The 314-nt window shown below is 41.4% G+C and overlaps 1 protein-coding gene across 1 annotated transcript in view; it reads left to right on the top strand.

Annotated features, from left to right (window-relative positions):
* Positions 1 to 314, top strand: part of LOC119587634 (NK-tumor recognition protein-like) — a gene marked incomplete in the record, with an annotated part of 11,510 nt that overhangs the window by 6,572 nt on the left and 4,624 nt on the right. The window contains 1 exon segment of the mRNA XM_037936339.1: positions 155 to 251. Within this exon segment, the coding sequence (XP_037792267.1) occupies positions 155 to 251 (97 nt within the window).

Genomic DNA, 314 nt, shown 5'->3' with positions numbered 1-314 from the left:
CTCCCTTCCTTGTACCACTCTCTTCCTCCTCCCTTTGTATATCTCATCGCAAGAAAAAAAGAAGCAAGTTAAAATAAGCGATATATCCAGGAGAAACTCTTTCATTCCTCTCATGCGCTAAGTGTTGTGTTTCCTCATACCTTTTCCTCTTCAGCCCAAGAGATGGAAGGCTCATCAGGAAGCGAAGAGGAGGAAGAGGAGGAAAACATGCAGGGGACAAACGGCACAGAAAAAGACGAAGCAAGCAGTCGGTGAGAAAAAAAATTAATGACGCTTTCTAACTCACAAGTTATATTTCTATTTGTATGAATTAG

This window comes from Penaeus monodon, chromosome 22, assembly GCF_015228065.2.
Source record: "Penaeus monodon isolate SGIC_2016 chromosome 22, NSTDA_Pmon_1, whole genome shotgun sequence".
Taxonomy (NCBI): Eukaryota; Metazoa; Arthropoda; class Malacostraca; order Decapoda; family Penaeidae; genus Penaeus; species Penaeus monodon.
Note: the sequence above shows the minus strand (reverse complement) of the source record. Positions and strands in the feature narration are given on the sequence as shown.